Source organism: Schistocerca piceifrons, chromosome 3 (assembly GCF_021461385.2).
Source record: "Schistocerca piceifrons isolate TAMUIC-IGC-003096 chromosome 3, iqSchPice1.1, whole genome shotgun sequence".
NCBI lineage: Eukaryota > Metazoa > Arthropoda > Insecta > Orthoptera > Acrididae > Schistocerca > Schistocerca piceifrons.
The window spans coordinates 183,707,665-183,727,058 of NC_060140.1; the positions used below are offsets into that span (position 1 = coordinate 183,707,665).

Consider the following 19,394-nt stretch of genomic DNA (forward strand, 5'->3'; position numbering starts at 1 on the left):
CACGTGACAGTATATTCTTGTTAAACATACGTACTCTGTCAAAATAAAAGGGACACAGGCTTGTGAAACAGCTAAAGCCTTTGTCTAAGAGGACCTGCTCGTGAACTGGTAGTATTTTCATCCCATACTTTGAGTGCATTACTCTTCATCCGTAACACTTACGACTTTGGTTGTCTTGTGCGAAGACTGTATGACATTAGATAAGTAGTAGCACAAATTATATATATTTACCTATAATATTTTAATTACTCCAACAGTTTGTTCATGCAATGAATGTTGAAGACACATTTAACTTCGGTATCATTATACGGGACATCATGCGTCTAATATCACTCAAAATGAGTCAGGCCTCTGTCAATATTCATAGAATTATTTCATTCCTCACATTTTATGATATGAAGAATTTATAAGAAATAAAAAAAATTACCTAATCATTATTTCTTTTAAGCATAATCAAGAATGGTTTCGTATATTCCAGAGCATATAATGTGAGGCATAACATAAGTCTGTGGATACTGAAAGAAGCCTGATACAGATGGTAGTACCAAAGACTAAACGTGTCTTTGTCTTGAAAAGCCGTTGGGGGAACAAATTGTAGGACTTAAAGTATCATAAATGAATAAATACAATGTATTCTACTGCTTAACCTAAAGCCATTCGATGTTTGCATAAAACAGCAATGTCCAATGCGATGAAGATAAAAAGTAAAGCATTGTGAAAGTATGGGATGAATATGCTACTTGTTCACAAGCAACTCCTCATAGAGATCAAACATTGCTACTTTCTAACACGCCTGTCTCACCGTATTATACGTCCAAACATTTCCTTCAAGCAAAATTACCACTTGTTTAAAATTTCATGAGGGTACGTGTGACATGAAACAGAATTCCAGCCGCGCGGGATTAGACGCTGCAGTCATGGACTGTGCGGCTGGTCCCGGCGGGAGTTCGAGTCCTCCCTCGGGCATGGGTGTGTGTGTCTGTCCTTAGGATAATTTAGGTTAAGTAGTGTGTAAGCTTAGGGACTGATGACCTTAGCAGTAAAGTCCCATAAGATTTCACACACATTTGAACAGAATTCCATTAGCTATAACAGGTAATAATTTATATACTGCAAGTGACACAAGCAACGTTATAAATAGAGATGTATGGCCCAGTGGTCTGAATAAAGTCTGTCGTTGTGCAGGTAACGGCGGCGGCGCAGCAGAAACGAGCGCGTACCCGCATTACGGACGACCAGCTCAAGATCCTCCGCGCGCACTTCGACATCAACAACTCGCCGTCCGAGGAGCAGATCCACGAGATGGCAGGCCAGAGCGGGCTGCCGCCCAAAGTCATCAAGCACTGGTTCCGCAACACGCTGTTCAAGGAGCGACAGCGCAACAAAGACTCGCCGTACAACTTCAACAATCCTCCCTCGACCACTCTCAACCTGGAGGAGTACGAGAAGACGGGGGAGGCGAAGGTGACGCCACTGAATCCCCCTCCGCCTTCGGAGGACACTACTCCCAAGGCGGCACCTTCCCCGTCGCCTACGCCCAACAGACGTAAACAAGCCACACCCCAGCAGCAGGCACAACCACCTCCAGAACAACAACAACAACAACAGCAGCAGCAGCAGCAGCAGAATCAGATCCAAACCCACAGCCTCCAACAACCACCAGCCCCTCAGACGCCGGTGACGTTACCAACTGACGTCATTAAAACGGAACCTAGAGAGACACCCCCCCAGACAGACGCCTCCTACAGCAGCGTGTTCGGCGACATGTCGCAAGACCAACATGCTGTGAAAGACGAACGCCCTGTCGAGCCTATTGAGGAGAAGCCGCAAGTTCTGCTCCCTCCAGCGACGTCTTTACCTGGTGGAGCCCTCCCTCAGACGTCGGTGGCAACTACGACCAGCGAACCGTGCCCACCGCCCCAGACGAGTTTGCGTAGTAACTCCCCAGGAAACCTGACGCTCACGTCCATCATCGCGTCGCAGCTCGGCTCCGACTCCATCATAACGAGCCACAGTGCGATGGGCGCGGTCACCAGCGTCCCTTGCAGCAACACTATGAGCGGCAACACCAGCACGACCGTGAGCAACATGCTGCCGCCGAAGCTGACTCCGCCGAACTTCGCGTCCCCGGGCCAGCTCCCCACGTCGCCGAGCATTCTGCCCCTGGCGCCGGTGTCCAGAAGCGCGAGTCCGTGCCGATCGTACACGAGCAACTCTTCGGACGGCTTCGGGCACGTTTCCGCGGGGGGTGCCGGCGGCAACGGCAACACCCCGACCGGGGGCTCGTCCGGAAAGAGGGCCAACCGGACGCGCTTCACCGACTACCAGATAAAAGTACTGCAAGAGTTCTTTGAGAACAATGCCTATCCTAAAGATGATGATCTGGAATATTTATCCAAACTGTTGAATCTCAGCCCGAGAGTAATTGTAGTTTGGTTCCAGAACGCCCGACAGAAGGCCAGAAAAGTTTACGAGAACCAGCCACCAGTGGAAGCGCCACCAGGTGTCGATGATGGCGGTGCCAACAGATTCCAAAGAACTCCTGGGCTCAACTACCAGTGTAAGAAATGTCTGCTCGTTTTCCAGCGCTACTATGAACTGATACGCCATCAGAAGACGCACTGCTTTAAAGAGGAAGACGCTAAGAGATCTGCTCAGGCCCAGGCGGCTGCTGCTCAAATTGCTGCCGTACTGTCGTCAGAAGATTCCAATTCTAGCACCATAGCTGATACGACTCAACACCAGCAGCCACCTGTGATACCACAGATACAGCAACAACAGGTGCAGCTTCACCATCAACAGCAGCAGCAACAACAACAACAGCAGCAACAACAATCCCCACAACAGCAGCAGCAGCAGCAACCAGTACAACAGCCACCGTTACAACCTCAGATTCAGTCCCTGTTGCCTGCAATACCAGCCCCATTACCCACCAATCCCCAAACTCCATCGAGGACTATCACGCCGACACCAGCCTCTGTCTTATTTCCTCCCTCTCCTATCCCTACCCCTGCCACATCAACCAGTGGCGATAATACAAGCAAAGAAGGTACCTTCCAGTGCGACAAGTGCAATTTAGTGTTTCCTCGATTTGACTTGTGGCGGGAACATCAGCTGGTTCATATCATGAATCCCAACTTGTTTCCAAGTTATCCACCCGATAGCCCTTTTGGAATATTGCAACAACATGCTCAGCTACAACAGCAACAGCAGCAGCAGCAACAACAACAACAGCAGCAACAGCAGCAGCAACAACAACCACAACCGCAAATTGTTGCTGGACTGGGAGTCGCCGATTTGTCGGTCAATTCGGCGTCCCCGCACGCCCATCCCTTGGCGTCCATGCTGACGGCAAACAAAAGGAAATTTGATGAATATGAAGAGAATTCCGAACGTGACCAAGAGCAACCAAAAGACAAGAGACTCCGGACAACGATTTTACCGGAGCAGCTCGATTATCTGTACCAGAAGTACCAGCTGGAAAGTAACCCTTCCAGAAAGATGCTGGAAAACATTGCACGCGAAGTAGGACTGAAAAAGCGCGTCGTTCAAGTGTGGTTTCAAAATACACGCGCTCGAGAGCGGAAGGGACAGTTCCGAGCTCACGCTCAGGTCATCAACAAGCGCTGCCCGTTCTGTCCAGCCCTCTTCAAGGTGAAGTCCGCGCTCGAGTCGCATCTCGTCACGAAACACGCTGACCAGTGCACCAGAGGGGAGATTAATATCGATGCACTTCCAGACGAAGAACTGAGCATGGAGTCGACGCCGTCATTCACATCGTCGCAAATGGGAGACGCCAGCAAAATGGGCTCATCGTACGGCACGGCTACGCCGACGCAGAATCTCATGCCGCCACTTTTTCCACCATTCCACACGGATATGGAGAACTCTCTGAAGAAGTACTACGAAGAGTCTATGAAGCGGTACCTCAGTGAGCTGCAAGCTCACCACACGGCGCAGCAAAACGGCTCCATTACTGGCGTTAAAGAAGGCGGCATTCCGACAGATCTGAGTATGAAAATCAAACAAGAGCCAATGACGTCCGGCGGCGAGGGTGGCGGCGAGTGTCCGCTAGACCTGAGCAAACCGGTCGATCTCAGCAGGCCGATGAAGATCTCTATGGACCACAACACTTCGCTGACGGAGGCCGGTCCTCTGACGGATCTCAGCGAGCGCAGCATATGCTTCGAGGACGATTCCATGTCGGAGACGACAGAGAATATGGACGGTTACGAGAGCAGTCCAACTTCTCCGGCGTCCAGCACGCAGAGCGGTCACCAGAGGCATATGAACGCTTGTAGCACCCCCGTGGGCAGCGGCACCGGCGGCGGCAGCACGGGCAGCGGGCCGGGGAGTGGGGGCAAGCGCTTCCGGACTCAGATGAGCAGCCTCCAGGTGAAGGCGATGAAGTCCCTCTTCAGCGACTACAAGACGCCGACGATGGCCGAATGCGAAATGCTCGGCCGGGAGATCGGCCTACCAAAGAGAGTAGTGCAGGTGTGGTTCCAGAACGCGCGGGCGAAGGAGAAGAAGAACAAACTGGCGCTGCAGAAGGCCCTGGTCGGCGACGGCAACCCTCCGGCGCCCACGACGACTCCGGAGCGGCCGCCGGAGGAGTGTCGCCTGTGTCAGTTCAAGTACTCGCACAAGTACTCCGTGCAGGACCACATCTTCACGAAGAAGCACATCGACAATGTGAAGGCGTACATCGAGAGTGGCAAGGCGGACGCTTCCGGCAACACCAGTGACGGCGGTGGCAGCGGCGGTGCCGGCGCCGAGTTCACGGTACCACCAGTGCCCGTGGCGGGGTCCTCGACGACTGCTCCGGTCCAGCAGCCGATGGGAGACTCAGCGGGCGGAGTGGCTTCCGGCCAGCAGTTCGTGGCCGCGGCTGCTGCGGCCGCCAACATGAACCAGCTGGCACAGCTGCAGATGCTGCAGATGGCCGGCCTGTCGCTCAAGCCGGAGGCGGCCACCGGCGGCGGCGGCGGCGGCGGCGGCGGCGGAGCCGTTTCTGGCAGCACCGGCGGGGGCGGAGGGCCCGGAGGCGGCGCCGGCACCGGGTCTGGCGGCGGGGCCGCGGCCAAGGAGGGCGACGAGATGGCGCTGTTCCACCAGCTGTACGGGCTCGGCCTGCCCGGCTTCCCGCCGCAGGGCAACCTCTTCCTGCACCCCGCGCTCTTCTCCGCCACCGGTGAGTAGACTGAATTAACGCATACGAGCAGGGACGAGGTGCGGGTTCGCCTTCCTTCCGATGCTTGTCTTACACATTTGTACACTCACACCACACACCTACACTTTACACGTCCTGTTCGGGGCTGGAATTTCCGAAAATGGGACTTTGAACCTGTATTCGTGGCTCCTTCATTTTCTCCCTGACTTGCCTCGAGTCAGTAATCCTACAAGAACATTCATACTAAATCACATAAATCTATTGTTGAACAAGAGTTCAGCATACGGAAACAAAATACATCTGAAACGTGTTAACGGTGTGTGTCTATTCCTTTATGAGAAGTACAAGCGGGGGAATGGAATATTCGTTTCGTCGGGGTATTGCGTGTTCCGCTGTCCGCAAGCCGTACCTTATTCAGATAACTCTTATGAGGGGTTGTGATAAAGTTTAATTATCACCTTGAAAAACTAAAGTTACGTAGTTAATTTTTTTGTTTGTTTACAACTAAGAGGGCTATTCGGAAAGTAAGATCTGATCGGGCGCGGAATAGAAACCACAGTGAAAATCCAGTGCTTTCCTGAGATGTGTTGTGGAGCGTCTCTAGTATGCTCGTCGATCCCATCGCCTACAGAATAGTGTCTCCCGCAAAGTATAAGGGCCTAGCGAGAGATTACGCCTTCTGTCCTGCAGCCCACATTACATATACTGAGGTGACAGAAGTAACTGGATACCACCCAACATAGTGTCGGACCTCCTTTTCCCGGCTTAGTGCAACAACTAGACGTGGCAAGGATTTGTTTTTGAAGTCCTCTGCAGAAATACTGAGCCATGCGCCTCTACAGCCGTCCATAATTGCGAAATCGTTGCCGTTGCACGATTTTGTGCTCGAACTAGCCTCTCGATTATGTCCCATAATTGCTCGATGGGTTTCATGTCCGGGCGATTTGGGTGGCCAAACCATTCGCTCGAATGGTCCAGAATGTTCTGACATGGAGCATTGCCATCCATAAAAATTCCTTCATTGTTTGTGAACATTAAGTCCATGAATGGCTGTAAGTGGCCTCTAAGTAGTCGAATTTAACAATTTCCAGTCAACGATCGGTAGAATTTGATCAGAGTAACCAGTCCGTTCCATGTAAGGACAGCCCACGCCATTATGGAACTTGCACAGTGCCTTGTTGACTACTCGGGTCTACGCCTTTGTTGGGTTTGCGCCACATTCGAACCCTACCATCCCCTCTTACCAACTGAATTCGGGACTCATCTGACCAGACCACGGTTTTCCAGTCGTTTAGGGTCCAACTGATATGGTTATGAGCCCAGGAGAGGCGCTGCAGGCGATGTTGTGCTGTTAGCAAAGACTGCTGCCATAGCCCATGAACGCCAAATTTCACCCCACTGTCCTGACGGATACGTTTGTCGTGCGTTCTAAAATGATTTATGCGGTTATTTCTCGCAGTGTTGCTTGTCTGCTCGACTTTTATCAGTGGACTACGCGATTTTTTGGCTCCTCTAGCGTTGTGCTCCGGTTCTGAAAAAAGGAAGGAAGATTGAGGTTAAACGTTCCGTCGACATCGAGAGCATTAGTGTCGGAGCGCAAGTTCGAACTGTTTCAAGGATGGGGAAGGAAATCGGCCTCGCCATTTCAAAGGAACCATCCCAGAATTTGCCTGGGGTGATTCAGGGGGATCACAGAAAACCCTAACGTGGATGGCCGGACGCGGATTTGGATCGTCATCCTCGCGAATGCAAGTCCAGTGTGCTAAACGCAGCACTACCTCGCTGTGTCGCTCCACTGCTGTGGCGCGGGGATATCAGTGTGTGTCAGGAGTGCTGACATTTACCTAGAAACAAACAAAAAATTAATTAGGTAAATTTATTTTTTACGGGGATAATTAAAACATCGACTGACCCTCTTGTCTTCTAAAATGAGCTATTGACTATACGTGATGGAAATACAGACAGAAACGATTGATATTGTTATTGATAAATACTTTGGAGCCTGTGCTATCAATCACAACATGACTTAATGTTTTGTATATAAGTTTCTGGCATTTTGCTCAATTTTAGTTGTTGCAGTATTCTATGTAAGAACATAATACTGTAATATCTCGAGATAACCAACTTTGCCCCCATAACAGCAATCGGTTGCAGCCCCATTGGTTTTTTATTATTGTTGCATATCCTGATTTCAGCGATAAATAGACGCCTTCAGTGCATTCGAGTGAGTTGTAACCCAACAAACTCCCAGCAGTATGCGTCACCATACAACTCAGTTGGTGTACGTCGTATGGTGATATATACTGCTGGGACCATGTTGGATTATAACTCACCCAGATACACTGAAGGTGGCTATTTATAGATGAAATTTGGATATACAAGAAAAATAAAAAACCAATGAGAGCACGGCTGATTTCTGTGTTCCTACACTTTCTTATAATACCTCAAGGTAGTCACATGGCACAAAATACGCAAGATAATTAATAAACAGAAACATAAATGTTTGACTGGTAGCCATCATTACAGAGTAGTCATTAAAACTTTTAAAGGCAATTAAGTTACTGAAATGATAGCTAACCTGGCGTTACCAGGCTTCGTTCAGTTTTCACGACTACTCAATAAGAGTAACTCATTTGTGAAATACTGTTTCATGACAGGTCATGATTTAGTTTTTGTATTGCGTGTTAATGAAGCACAATTTCCAGCGAGAATACTGACACACTTTGGGATAGGATAGGATAGGATAGGAACGACAAACTGCTCGTAGTAATGATCTGAGTACGAAGATTTTTATGATAAGATTGTTGTAGATTCCACGGAATTTTAATAATACGTTATTTCTCATTTTCATAATACGTACATTCGTAACGCTTTTGGAAAGTTTCTTGTGTTAACATCGCTTTATAAATGCCTCTGTGTGACAGTAAAATGTTTAGTTACTTGAGATCCTACACTAAGAAACAATCAGGGAGATAACGCAGAGAGCCACGAAACGTTAGTTCTTCGCCAAGACAACATCATATTTGCTTGCAGCAACTAACAAAATTCCTTTAAGCAAAGTCTGGATGTTTGGTATTTTCCATGCTTCGCCTCTGCTTTAGTTGGTAGTTGAACTGTCTCACATATTTGCGTAGATTAGCGTCGACTAATAAAAGTGGTGATTCGTGACATCAGAAGGTCGGCGCAACAAGTCTACATAAAATATTCGGCGTCGGCCGTTGAGGATGGCGACAGTATGTGCCCTCCCACATTGAAAATACTGCTCTAATGTATTAGCTGCAGTAAACGGAAGACCATCTGGTATCGTAGATAATTATGATATTTAACTGGAGATTTATTAACCTCTTTAGCCGCAAGCGCTTTATGTCGTTGAAGTTGAGGATGTTTACATAGACCGACATAGGAACAGTTGGGGGTTTTGCAGGCAGACATAATCCACGTAATTGTGTCTCTTACTTGAAGGCATACTATTTCGCGTGAGTTTTAAGTGTACGTTACTTTTTGACACTAGGTTTCCAATTTGAATTCTCTGATTACCCCGGTACAGCTATTGATTCCAAAGTTTTTGATATTTTTCACAGCCGATACATGTGTGAAATACTTCTGGTATGGTAGTTGTATCGCTTTGTCGCCAGACAAATCTACTTCTCAAAATACCCAGTAATAACTAGCTTAAAAATCAGTACATGGAAAGTGTTTTGCAAACTCAAAATTTATACTTTACTTTACATGCTTGTTTTAGGGAAATCCTTTCAAAATACTGATGTGCGCAGCACTTCTCTAAACGCTTCAAAAGTTGAAAAGAATATGGAAATTTAATTAAAAACAAAACTGAATCACATGTCATTTCAAAATATGTAGCACCTTGGCTTTACCGAAAGCAGTAACTCATTTCTGTAATGCTACAGAAAATGAATTTCGTCATTTGCTCGTAATTCGGGCGATTTCTCGGCAGATATACTATTATTTCAGTTTTTCGTGCCCGCTGCTTTTAGTAGGAACAAATAAAAAGTGTTGAGGTATATCTGGGACGTGAGATTGCTATTTAGTTTTCTCGCCATATTCATTCCATCGACATCAGGAGTCGGTTGTCGACAATATCCGGAAGTTAAAACCGATTATTTGATGATGTTCCGTATAGGTAGTTGTGAAGGTGTCCGTAATCGTGATTAACGGGATATTTCTCGTACTGTGTTCACCATATGACACTAGAGTTTAGAATCAGCTACTAATGATTTCTCGACCATATTTTCTTAAACGATCATCTCGAGTTAGCTTAAAAATATTTTTTTGCAGCCCTTGTGTGGATAAATTTAAATAAGCGAGCTGCTCGGGAAATATCTAGTATCTTCTGCAGCATTCCTGTAATTAACGACCTTTTGCTTGTGGCGGTGGCTGTGGTGGGAAAGTAGACCACCATATTAGTTGCACTCCATGTGTTCTACTTTAGCACAATCGTAGTAGAGAATGTTTTTTTTGAAACAAAGGAGTACTTCTGCACACAGGACTTGTAGTGCACAATAACAGTCGGTAATTACAAGCATCACGCTTAAGATGCTTAATCTAAAGATTTCTTTGTTTAATAGAAATTGCAAACTTACGGAGACCGTTTACTAAGGAAATATTCCCTTTTAGTGGTCAGAAAAGGATTCATATCCCAACTGAAGCTATTATATATATCAGGTTCCCATCTGGTAAGATACTGATAACGACTTCAAAAGCGTCATTATGGTTGACACTTTGAATTTCAGCGACGTAACGCCCGGCCTGTGGAGCGCTTTAAAGAGTCCAGTGATAAAGGTCGGCTACAAGTGCGCTTTTGCACTGATACGAATTCAGCCGCCGTAAAGATGCCGTGCAGACAGCGCGGAATGTGTCGGCGCCCGAAGGAAACTATTCCGCATTCCGTGGCGGCGACAAAGCTGGATTCCCTTTAAAACGTAGAAACAATTAGGGCGCTCGTCTCTAAAGGAATCAATTTGTGTGCGGAGCTCCGTCTGAAAATAAGACGACGTCTGGCGGCGGCGGCAGCGGTCACAATCGCAGCGCCCTCTCGTTAATGCTCCGTGTCGCCGGCGTTCACAGCGGCCATTAAAACGTGGCCGTCGTCAGGGGTGACGAAAGCTGACGGCGAAAGGCGAAACTAGAAAATGAAGAGTAAACGCCGCGCTGCAGGAGCATCACAACTCTCGCCGTATTGTGCCTTTGTTTCTGTAACACAGCCGCAGCGTTTCAGATTTTCGTTGCGAAACCTTTCCCTCCGAGTTCCTTCTTTTTTTTTCTTACGGCGCTTTAAAGTTATTCTTTCACTTCCCCAACTTCCTTTTTCGCGTTCGGAAGTCGTGACCTTTTGTTTGTGACGACTCAGCACGAGACTGTTCTAAGAGAGAATGTCGACGCGTTGGGTGCAACACGAATACGCCACGTGCTCTGAAACAAAATATAGTTTTCTGTGTTTTGGTCCTACGAACGTGCAAGAGACAGTGGCCTTCGTCTGCAGCTGTCGCCGTAGACCCTAACCCAACAGACCGCGAACTGGTTGCTATATTAGTTTCCGTCCAAAATGACATGTCCAAAGCCTGAAAAAGATGCGCGTTCTGTCTAGAGTGGAGATACAGGCTGAGCAAAGACCACTAGAAACGCGTCACGTGACCGTAGCGTTCTATGTAGCGTATGTTATATTTCATAACATGACAACTGTCATGACTGTTAATTCCTGCTTTGCTAATACTGGATCCAGACGTAATTATCACTGGATCTGAAAAGGCAGAAGCTTGGCTTACATACTTAACTGAATCGGCGTCAGTCATGCACTTGCCCTTCCGAAAACACACTTTCAGAGGTTGTAACAGTTGCCCACAGTTTCACGGGAGACTTCTTTAAAGACCCAGCCTTAAAGTGTCTTCAAATTTCTTTGACAAAATAAAATTCTGGTATGGAACATAGCTTCGGATATTGTTTTGTATATCTTCTAAAATTAAACTTTGTAATGCAAGAAGAATTTGTAAAATCTGTGGTAAAGTGTACGACGACATACGCATGCAAGAAAATTGTGCGTGAATGCGTCTTTGAGTGTAGTCAGATACAAATAAAGTAACCAGAATGGATGACGATTTTGCAAAAGAGAATTATCCCAGTTTATATTGGAAATACCATTTCACCACGAACGCTGGAAACTGAAGGAAGGCATCTCCATCAACAACTGGCCAAAGCCTTTATTTCAGGTTGTTAATACCCAAGTAGGTTAGAAAACACCAAAAAGCGTTTCCATGTTTTTTATATTTTTTTTACACGATCTGTGTAATGTTGTGCAGTACAGTCAGATGCATACAGTAGCCTCATTCTCTCCTATCCCATTAGATGTGTGAGGATAAAGAGATTGGATTCTTACTAATAAAATAGTGAAAAAGTACCAAAGAAGTACGTTTTATCACTGGAAGTGTGGGCCATCGGTCATAATTACTGTGTCCAGTTACTGCAGAAATCCTACAATTTCATAAGATGTCAGATTACTGGGCCACTTTACTCCACTTCTCTATTTCCTACTACGTCGCGGTAAACATTCGTTGATCGTGATTTGACAGGGCACCCCCAACTGTATCACATCTACTACCGAATACCCAGTAAATTTCGCGGTGTTCTTTGAAGAGTTTTAAAACCAAGCGAATGAATGGACACAAATTACTATTGTGGTTGAAATTTTTGTTAACTACCATTTCCGAAAGACGTACTGCATTCGACATGTTCCCTTCTGCCATCTGGACTGTCGGCGTAGCCTCAGCTGTGTACAACAGTTTTCGTGATATTTAAATACAAGTCTTGTTTATAGCCACTGCATACCCCATTGCAATACAAGGTTGCTCTTGAACGTAATATCGCGACAGGTAGTTCGACAAAACATGGTATAAAACGTCGATAACTAACGAAAACCCATTTACTGTCAGTTGATAATGATATTACAGGCAGAAAAAAACTCTCTTCAAACTCTCGCGACGGTGATACTATGATTATTGCTGTTTAGGCGTGGGAGACGTGATGCTCACGGATTTTGATCTCCAAATTCGAAATTTCGAATCTTTCTCTGATGACGGGTGTGTAAGCTCGTGCAAGAGTTTCCGCCATTACATTCTTTACCTCTGAACGGGCTTTTAACAGTTAGGGCGTCTTTTATTTTTTCGAGGCATACGCATATGTACACAAAGAAACAGATGTAGTTTGCGAAACATTGTAACAGCCCTGTACACCACATCCTTGTATTACTTATTTCGGGACTGTTGCATTAGTGTTCGAAGAAAAGCTTGTTTCGTCTGAATGACCCAGATTGTAAAACCAATTGTAATTGATTCTTCCCTAACGCCTAAATAATGTCTGCAACATTCATTAATGGCTTCCCTTAAATTTTAGAGGTACCTTTTCATCTTCGATGAAGTACTAGAAATATCAGACTTACTTTTGTGTCTTAGACAGCTTCAAGTATTTTTTTTTAAGGAATACATTCTAGAGGAATTAAATTGCTGTTGTAGAAACACTTCCAAAGGCAGATATTGTATGCATTGTTTACACGACTCAGTGGCTGCCATTATATGAAAACACTTTCCACAACATCCTGTACGGTACCATATTTGTGGGAATTTCCTGTGGCATATGCGATTTGGCGTCGGCTTGCTGAATCTGTGTGTCCTTGTCCTGAATTTGCACCCGTAATATGCTAACGCACTACTATTGGAAGGCCTCGACAGTGACAGTAGTGTGTAGTTTCACGTTTTCTAGCTTGGTTGATATATTTTTTAAATCCCCCATTAAAAGCCATGCACGGAGAGTGATAGTTCTCTGTTCCACCTCTGCGTCGTGCTACAGCTCTACGTGAAGCGACCAGTCTGGAGGGCAGTGCGCATGCGCGGCTGCCTGCGGCTAGGAACTGTTAGCCGCTAACCGCAGGCCATACTGGCATTGCGTACACCGTTCCGCTGCCAGCATCCGATTAAAACTTTTCGGTAGCGCGTTTCTTGCAGCAAGTGTGGCTGAGATCCTCGGCATAGTTTCCAAGAGCCAGTCATTGCTGTTCTATACAGATGACTTACAGCTATTCTGTGCGGGGAACAGAAGCTGTTAGCGCTTGATATTGTAGCCTGAAAAGCGTTACGTCTCTAGAAAATTGCCGTGAAATTGAATGCGAATCATCAAGAATATGAGCTTATTTCCTTAAATACTGGAAAAATATAAGGGTCTGCGCAAGAGCAAAAAGGAAGGTCCGCTTCAATCAGCCTCCAGCAACAAGGAACTGCCAGGGTAAACGACGAGTTCATTAAAATTCCAGAGGCCGCGTTACTTAGCCACGTTGGAGAGAAGGGTTACAACGAAATTATGTGGTAAGAAGAGTTGGACGTAACGATCTAGTGACAAACCTGGTGGACTGTGTTCTTATAGGTCGTGGTAATGTTGTAGCTAAAGTTCTTGCCTTCTGAACTCTAGTGAATGACCGCCTTGTTTCGAAGTGCAGCAAATACACTTTGCTACATGCTGGAATAGCACATAGGACCGTCGTTTTCAAAGTATAATTATTATGGTATGCCAACGAACAGTACCCCCCCCCCCCCCCACACAAAAAAAATAAATAAATAAAAATAAAAATAAAATGGTTAGCGTTGTTGCCTCTGGATCAGCGGGTCCCGGGTTCGATTCCCGCCCGGGTTGAGGATTTTCTCTGCCCGGGAGTGAGTGTTTGTGTTGTCCTCATCATTTCATCGTAATTCGTAATAGTGTCTAGATTGAACTATGAAAAAAATTGGACTGTGTAAAAAGTGGTACTTTGAATGGGCGCAGTTGAGCGCACCACAGACCAAACATCATTATCATCATCATCATCATCATCAACATCGGTATCAACCTGTTCGCACTGTCACATTGCTTAAGTGTCGCACGCGAAAAGGGGAGAGAATTTTGATTGTAAATCTTATTGGTGGATGAAGAAACTGTATGAAGTTAATATCTTTATGACAGTCCCCACTCAGCAGAAAAATGTTTCACGAAATATGACGCGGACCTAGTTCTTCCGTCAGAGAGCTCGCATTGCGATGATTTTCTCCACTATTGCGTGTGATCCATAATTGATGTAGTTAAATTCAGATCCTGAAACTTGACAAAAGCAAAGCTGTGGGATAGGATCACATCTTTGCCAGTGGAATAAAGTATCGTTACTATTTCTATGGCTCCAGCATTACTATTGCATCTTAACTGGTGCTGTCGACATGTCTGACGTGTGACATCGTTGTGTGAGACAGTGACAACATTGAATCAAACCATAACAATGCCAGCACAGTGTATCATTACCTACACCCAACAGTATGCCGGGTATCGAAAAGCAACCCAGTAATAAGATTACAATAGGGTAGGCGGAAGTCGAATTGAGCTAATTATTCGATATAACCATAGATCAGAAATGCACGGTTACGAAGAAATGGCCATAAACCGGCAACCAATCAGCGATTAAGGCGCTGTAGTTCGTACGTTAACAGAACGTGTCCGAGTATATGTAGCCCCATGTCTAGGAATTTCCGAAGGTGCGCCAATCAGATCCTCGACAATATCAACTTTATACCGATGTTGGAGGCAGGAGTTTCGAGTAATTTCTTTAAAAAAATGTGATTCGACGAAGTAAGAGTGTATAACAATTGTTTACTTTTTGACTGTTGGTTTTGATCAGACTTACTGATCTACTGTAGCTTTAGAAGAAAACTTTATTCACCCTCCCTGTAGCAAAATTTAAAACACGTAGTCTTTAGGTTTCATTAGTAATACCTTACACACGTCGGCTGTCTCACTGCGCTGGTGTTTCTGTAGTGCAGCCGTATTATTTTGACAAATTAATGGCATTGCGGTACTTGTAGCGTAGTTGATTTAATAGTCAAGCTTTATCCAGTAAGGATCACGGAAAATTAGCGTTTAACGCCAGATGAAATGGTCTCGAACTTAAATTAGTAATTGCGCTCTTTATCATAGCAGCCAGAACAGTTTTATTTAAATGCACACACACACTCGCACGCCAGTCGCCGACTGGCTGTTGCTTTATTGTCTTACGGTCGTAGCCACCACATATGGGTATTCCGGAAATATTTGTCGGTTCGAAGTCTCCTGCGCTGCTGTGACACTGTCAGTTTCTTTTTCTCCGCCATTTCAGCCAAGAATAAGACATTGGAAAAATTACAGTTCGTGCCTATCTTACATTCCCCTGATCATTCCGGAAATGCGCTAACTTCGTTTCTTTGTGAACACGACGGCGATTTATTAATGCAGTCCCTGCGTCGCTGAGTTAGTTGAACAACAAACTGACTGTCCTCTGCGCAGCCCCAAGCTTGCCCACACTCTCGCAGTTGTGCCTCTGCAAACCCCGCCCCCCCCCCCCCCCCCAAATGGGTCAGTCTCTCTCTCTCTCTCTGCCTCTGCATGCGTGCGATTGTTTTAACGTAATGGTTCGATTGTGACCCTAGAGTGTCGGCGACATTTACTTGGTTCCGTCAACCCGTCCGGGCGTATTTGGGCTGTATGTAAACCGGTACCGGCTTGCCAAAGGTGGATCTCGTTAACTAGGTGGGGCACGACGGCACACTCCGGCCTGCGCAGACTTCTCATGCAAATCGCGCACGGGTTCGGATGCTGTGTGCGAGGCAGCATCCCGACACAGAGCATATCCATAAGAATCTAGGAGAGCTCACGTGCTCCGGATCTGCATCTGAAGAGCAGGAAACGAGAGGCGGTACGCGCAGGTACTGTGTACGCCGCACGTTGGACGCGTGGCAGCCGCGCTGCCGCAGCAGGCGTATGCAGACAGTCCGCGGACGCATGCTGCGACACGCGCGAAAACGCACCGCCCGGCCGCCCTGTTTACATATGGGATCCTACCTGAATTAGGGCCGCGTCGCATGCAAACGAAGTGCGCACACACACACACACACACACACACACACACACACACACACACAATATCAGCGATAAAGCTATCCTGTTACCCTACTCTCCTCCCTGGCACCACAGTCTGTATGAATACATCACATCCTGTACCTACCATATTCTGTATGTATGTCCTTGCTGTTTGTGTACAATAGTGTGACCTACTTAATGATCTCAACATGTAAATAAGTAACTACAGTTAATTATTTTTATATATTATTTTTTTTTTAATGTTGCCCCCTAATGTGAATGGAGAGGAATTGGCAATAAAACTGGTCCACTCATTTCGTTTCAGAGGAGTCTGTATAGCACCAACGGTCTCTCGTTCGAAACCAGGCAACAGACTGGCGCTGCCGGCCAATGGACACTGTTAGTACCAGAGACACCGAATTTTCCCCTGTTGTGCATCCCACTCTTCTGTGCGTTTTTCGCCTGTCTACCGCCGCTACTTATCTTTCTGTTTGTTACGCAAGTTTGTTTTTGCTTCATTTTTGTATAATTTAGACATTTTGTATTTTATTTGCTCTACGTTATAGACACGAAGTATTTATGATTTAATTTATGAACACTAAAAAAGTGCGTAGTCACCATAAACGGAAACAAGTGCCTTCATTGTTATATAGTTAAACTAGAGAGTATCTGGCGCCAGAGTGCCTTGTATAGAAATGTGTATTATTTAATAGAAAAAAACTCGAGTACCTCGCATACTTATGTTATTTAAGAAAAGAAAGAGTAGTTCTGAAAGAAAAGCTATTTGCGTCGTATTATTTCTTTTTAAATCTCTTTCTCATGTCAATACGTCTTGCTTTTTGATCTGTGTATAGTAGAGTATTTGCTTTCAGCCTTAAACATAAGCAACTAAGTTGTTACATACAGATCTTTCGTATTTATTAAGTTGTATTATGTTTTATGTTCATATATTGTTCTCATTGTTTATTATGATTTATTTAATAAAATATTTGCTTTTTGTAGTAATATAAAAATGATTTTTTTTCCTTTATCCTTGGTTGCACATTGATAAATGCTTTTTCATATCTCCTCTTCCTTCTATTACACTCTTGTGCGAATGTTTTGTGTTACTTCATTTGAATCACTCACTGAAACGACTTCAGAATGAGAAGCGTTGTATTGCTTTGTAGATCATTAAATGCCTTCATTCCCAATACGCTTTACTGTTTTCACACATAAGATTAGTGTATATTTGAAATCATGCATTGAAGGCGATGTAGTTACGTTTGCTGGGTCTCTTACTCCCTTTGCTTCCAGTTGTTATATTAAGAGCAAGCCGAAAGTCATTTTGCTGGAACACATTATCCTCATCCAATCCTTAACAAAAGTTCTGTCAACATTTGTGCCGCAAATCGAATAGCGGCTGCTGCCTAATTAGGGAAACGTTATTGGAAATGATGTCACAGTCCGACTCTCGCATGCAGTCTGTATTTATGACTGAGACACATAATTAAGAATGTAAGATCACATATCACATTTTTGTCTCCAAAATCGTCCGTACCCTGCATAGCATTATATTTGACCTAAGGTGCAGGAATTGGGCGATAATTAACTGATCTTACACGCTCCACTAGCAGTATGACTTACCAGTACCTTCCTTGATCCTTCAAATAGCTGTTCTTCACCTACCCAGCTCCTCTTCCTCCTGCACACACACACACACACACACACACACACACACACACACACACACACACACCACACACAAAATTTGGGGTGGGGGAGGGGAAGAGGGGGGAGAGAGATCTATGCACTTTATGTTTGGACTCCGTACATTACCATGAGCATTCTATGTGCCGTTTCATTGTGAAAGACGTTCCATTTTATCGAACTCAGAATGTTTGTAACTATTATTGTACTCAGTGTCTGCAACGATGTAACCTTGAAGTATTTGAACTGCACAAACTAAGGCACCATAAAAATTTGCGACTTTCCTCAAGTGGCGAAACGCTGGCTTGCTATTATTTACATTTTTCTACGCTGTATATAATTCCTGTTTACTGTTTCAGTAATATTAAGCTATAAAGCAACGATCACTATGCTTGTTGGGAATTGACAGAGCTTCTAGATGGTAATATTTGTTTTTAATTCTTCGGATTCCAGTGTGAGGCAAGTGCACAAAGGAAGAAATCATAGTTTACAGACGTTTATTAAGGTATTTCTACATGCGTTACATAATCACATAACTGAATCTGAAGCTATAATTACCGTTTCCCTAGGCTGCATAGACAAATAATATTTTATCCTGAGTGCACATGTGAGACTAGGAAATGTATTCCACGCCTCAGTTGGAACCATTACATCAAGAATGTAACTTTAGCTTATTTTTAAAAGTCATTGTATCAGAAAGAAATTCAAGACAGTTGTTTATCTAACGTAAGAGAGTTCTTCCTGTGATAGTGTACTAAAAACAAAATTTTGCTTTCACAAAGCTTTGTGCAGTGTCTTACTGGCATAATTGTGTCATTGTTTTCCCAAGCAGCAGAGGCAAAAGAAATGAATAAAGACAATAATAACTATAGTTTCAAATATTTACCTTGCATACAGTGGTTCCATCATAGTCAAGTTAGGTTTTTGAACTTCTAAATCATTCGGTCCATAGATACGGACTCTCAGCTAAGTTGTATATGAAGTACTACTCTGTTTCGAATTCCGAAAGATATCTAAATCAAATAATTTAAAAGCAACTCGGGAAACATGATGGAATTGATAAGTATATTTTTAAAAACTCTGATAATTCATAGAATCCTGGCACGATACGAATTGTTTCATGGTCAGGACTTAGATTTTCAACTTAGTGTGGGCGTAGTGATTTTTGTGCATCTTTCTTGCGCATTCCCCTGATTTAGGGAGCAGTGATAAGATACTGGTTTTCCTATGTAATAATAATTTTTGAGTATGTTGAAGCGCACGGAAGAATTCTGGTGGGTATACCTCTGTTTTCTAGTAATTACTAAGAATACTTTTTGTTGCACATTGTGGACCTATATACTAACATAATATCTAATAACAGTGAAAAAACTGAAACGCGTTGCTAATTCTTTACAATTGCTTCACTTTATAGTAATAGTAATTCAATATTCCTTTGATTTCGAAATCATTAGGGACGATAATTTACACCTATCTTACAGAACTGTATGAACGAAACGGTTGCGACTTATGTGAGAAAACTAGCATAACATCCATATAATTTCATTCAGAATGTACAGGATGCTCTGTACCAAAATTACCATATGATTTTCATATTCAGTTTTTCCCACTCTTG

The 19,394-nt window shown here is 44.6% G+C and overlaps 1 protein-coding gene across 1 annotated transcript in view; it reads left to right on the forward strand.

Moving 5' to 3' along the window:
* The window catches only part of LOC124790121 (zinc finger homeobox protein 3), a 111,218-nt gene extending 94,210 nt beyond the window's left edge, over positions 1 to 17,008 (forward strand). Inside the window, exons 5-6 of the mRNA XM_047257694.1 lie at positions 1,186 to 5,194; positions 16,416 to 17,008. Coding sequence (XP_047113650.1) covers positions 1,186 to 5,194; positions 16,416 to 16,429 — 4,023 coding nt within the window. The 3' untranslated portion in view covers positions 16,430 to 17,008. The remainder of the gene's footprint in view (positions 1 to 1,185; positions 5,195 to 16,415) is intronic.
* Positions 17,009 to 19,394: the final 2,386 nt, after the last annotated feature.